Source organism: Alligator sinensis, unplaced genomic scaffold (assembly GCF_000455745.1).
Source record: "Alligator sinensis unplaced genomic scaffold, ASM45574v1 scaffold859_1, whole genome shotgun sequence".
Taxonomy (NCBI): domain Eukaryota; kingdom Metazoa; phylum Chordata; order Crocodylia; family Alligatoridae; genus Alligator; species Alligator sinensis.
Genome location: NW_005842656.1, coordinates 354830 through 358172, shown reverse-complemented (window position 1 = coordinate 358172; position 3343 = coordinate 354830). Strand labels below are relative to the sequence as shown.

At 68.9% G+C, this 3343-nt stretch overlaps 2 protein-coding genes across 2 annotated transcripts in view; both read left to right on the top strand.

Annotated features, from left to right (window-relative positions):
- The first annotated feature begins 321 nt into the window (after positions 1–321).
- LOC106722773 (basic proline-rich protein-like) lies at positions 322–3001 on the top strand. Its single transcript, XM_025215639.1, has 2 exons — positions 322–1595; positions 1840–3001. Exons 1-2 carry the CDS (start codon positions 396–398, stop codon positions 2197–2199), a joined length of 1560 nt encoding a protein of 519 aa, XP_025071424.1. The 5' UTR covers positions 322–395; the 3' UTR covers positions 2200–3001.
- Positions 2246–3343, top strand: part of ZFYVE27 (zinc finger FYVE-type containing 27) — a 5592-nt gene continuing 4494 nt past the window's right edge. The window contains exon 1 of the mRNA XM_014524762.2: positions 2246–2275. Coding sequence (XP_014380248.2) covers positions 2246–2275 — 30 coding nt within the window. The remainder of the gene's footprint in view (positions 2276–3343) is intronic.

Genomic DNA, 3343 nt, shown 5'->3' with positions numbered 1-3343 from the left:
GTGGCGCGCGCCCCCCGCCCCCTCCCCGACCGGCACCCCCTCTGCACACGGACGGACGCCCCGACTCCTCGGCACCAACGGACAGACGCACGGACCCCCGCCACGGCCAGGCAGAGGGATGCGCCAACGCTCCCACCACGGACAGACGGACGCGCCAAACCTCCCACCCTGGACGGACTCACCAACACCCCTGGACAGACGAACGCACCAAAGCCTCCGCCCTGGACAGACGGACTTGCTAACACCCCCCCGGACGGACGGACACACTGAAACCCACACCGTGGCTGGACAACGTGCGGACCCCCACTCCCTGCCCATGTAGATGGACGGACGACCCCCCACTCAAGACAAGCGGATCTCCCCCAGACCTCTCCCCACCCCCCAGGGACAGACGGATGCCCCTGCGGAGCACAGCGCCCCAGCGGGACCTCAGCCTCCCTGCCCCACCCAGCACCTCCGGGCAGCGGCTGGAGGGGACGGACAGACGGGCACTGGCTGCCCCCAGCCGAAGCATCCAGCCGGTGCTTAAGGTGGAAGCGGCCAGGGCCCTGCCAGGTGCTGCGCAGAGGTGGGTGCTGGCCCCGGGGCTGGGGGGGCTCTTCTGCCCCGCTGGCCCCTTGTGCCTGGCGCAGGCAGGGGCAGGTTTGGGCCTGGGCTCTGCCCGCCCTCCCCCCAGCGCAGCCCTGATCCTGCCCCCTCCCGGGCCCCTCGTGCCTCCCGCCAGGATTGTTGGTGCCACAGAGAAGCCACAGGCTCAGGATCCGCTGCCCCCTCCCGCAGCACCCCAGTGCCCAGACATGGGGGTCTGCTCCCACCCTCCTCAACCCTCCAGGCCTGGAGCAGCTACCCTCCCTGCGCTGGGGCAGCTCAGACCATGCCTGCTCCCCGAGGGCAGCCCCCAGTGCCAAAACGCAGCCGCCTCTGGGGTGGGGCTGGCAGCCAGGGAACCCGCACCGGGCGAAGCTGCCGTGCCCTGGAGACGGGGAGTGAGGGATGTGGCCAGGGCCAGGGGGGAGGATGGCAGGCTCCACCTTAAGAGCTCCCTCACCCGGGGCCAGGCTCCCTGGCAGGGCCCCCCTCCGGAGCCAGTGCCCGCTGATTCACTGGGTGGTGCTGGGATGGGCCCAATGCCAGGCAGGGCCGTCCTGGGGCCTGCAGCCAGCCCCTGCGCGGAGGGCAGCTGGCTCTGCTGCGCCCTTCGTGCTGGAGCTGGGAGCCGCGGTGCCAAGGCCGGAGGCAGGCTGGCAGTGGCAGCACTCGGGTCCACGTGTGCGGGCATCCCCCTGCCGGTGCAAGAGCCTTTGCTGGGAACCCCCTGCTCTGCAGCACCCCGCTGGCAGCAAGGACCGCACCATACCCGCCCGGCCAGGCGGCATGGCGTGGCCTGCCCCCGCCTCGCGGAGCCCTGCCGGGAGATGGCGCGGCCTGGACTGACCCGTGCTGGAAGGCGCTCATCCTGGGAGGCCCCGGTGCCGCCCAGCGGCCGTGACGGGCTGCAGCCAGCGCGCCCCCTGCACTGCTGGGACCTCGCATGGCATCTGCAGGGAGGTGGCGCCGGTGGCACCGGAGCCTCGACGGAGCACGTGAGGCCTGAGGTGAGGCCCGTGGGCAGGGCAGGGGGTGGGCAGGGGCTGTTCTACCCGCGGGCTGCAGCCTCCATGCAGCCCCACGAGGGTCATGCTTAGTGCCCGTGAGGTCGGGGCACTGTGGTGGGCTGGGGACACAGTGCCAGGGAGGCTGCGGCTGTGGCTGCTGTGGGGGAGAGAGCAGGCGTGGGGGGCGGGGGCAGAGCGCCCGGATGGGCACGTGGCTGCGCTCATCGTGACCTTTCCCTTGCAGGGCCCTGAGGAGCCACCTGCCCTGCTGCTGCGCCCGACCCTCCGCCTGCTGCGGTGCCACCGGCCTCCCCAGGGCCCCGGAGCCCGCAGCCCGGCTGTGCCCCTTGCAGGGGCTGGAGCCCCAACACCGAGCACCTCGTGCCACCTGCTGCCCTCGCCCCTCTGCAGCTCCTCCCTCAATAAAGCCGCTTTATCGGTTGGTTTGAGCCTGTCTGCAGGGCTTTCCTGGGGCGGGCCCTGCCCGATGAGCCACTGTGCCAAGTGCACGGATCCAAATAACGGACTGGAATTTGGGCTGGGACTACAGCTACCAGTCCTCCTTGGGCCACCTCCTGGACATCTCTGCACAGATGGCAAGTAAATCAGTGCCTGGCACGGCCACAGCGGTCTTTGGACCAGATGAAAACATGGTCGAGGCTGTCCCGGAGAGTCCCCCGGTGCCACAGAGGCGTGGCGTGGGGTGGCCCAAGGAGAATTTCTGGCGCTAATCCCAGCCCAAAAGGAATTTCTTAGTTGAGCCATTATACTTGGTGCGGGGGGCATGGGGGCTGCACTTAGCAGCATGGCACGGGCTGCGCAGGACTCTGGTCTGGGGAGTCCAGCGGTGCCACGGAGGCATGGCGCGGGGTGGCCAAGAAGGATTTCCACCTCTAATCCAGCCCCAAAACGGCTCCTTATTCAAGCCATTGTATTTAGTACAGTCGCTGGGGGGAGGAGGGGGGCTTTGCGCCGACAGCGTGGCAGAGCCAAACCGCGCTTCGGGCCGGACAGCACGCTGGGAGCGTCGCGGGGGCGTGGGGTGCCCCAACAAGGACTCCCATCTCTAACCCCAGCCCAAAAACCAGCTCCCTGCTCGAGTCGTACGGAGCACAGCGGCCAGGGGTGTCAGGGCACGCAAAACCGGGAAAGAGGCACGGCATGGCGTGGTGTGGCGTGGCCCAAGAAGGATTCCTGTCTCTCATCCCAGCCCAAACTCCAGTTCTGTCTTGGGCCCGTGTGCTCGGCGCGGCGTCAGGCGGGTGTCTGGTGGCAGCCTGGCACGGCCACAGGTCTGCGGTGGGTCGGGCTGCTCGGGGCGGCCCCCCAGGGAAGCCTGGGGCGGCCCAGGAAGGTTTGGCCCCATAAACCCATGCTAACCTGACCGGGTTTAGGGCTCTACTCGCCGTGGGGGTTGTTACCCTGCGTCTTGGGCCCGTGTGCTCGGCGCGGCGTCAGGCGGGTGTCTGGTGGCAGCCTGGCACGGCCACAGGTCTGCGGTGGGTCGGGCTGCTCGGGGCGGCCCCCCAGGGAAGCCTGGGGCGGCCCAGGAAGGTTTGGCCCCATAAACCCATGCTAACCTGACCGGGTTTAGGGCTCTACTCGCCGTGGGGGTTGTTACCCTGCCCGGCTCCCTCTGTCCAGCGTGGACTTCGTTAGTAACAAGCTTTTATTAAGTCTAGATTAGCTTTGGAAAAGGAGCCGACGTCAGCCAGCCCGTGTGCCCGGGGAGGGTCCGCGCCGGGCGG

Bases quoted from the DNA above. Each gene is read 5' to 3' on its own strand.
- LOC106722773 (XM_025215639.1), top strand. From the start codon at position 396: ATGCCCCTGCGGAGCACAGCGCCCCAGCGGGACCTCAGCCTCCCTGCC. The intron at 1,596-1,839 runs GTGAGGCCCGTG...TTTCCCTTGCAG, and splicing joins CGGAGCACGTGAGGCCTGAG to GGCCCTGAGGAGCCACCTGC.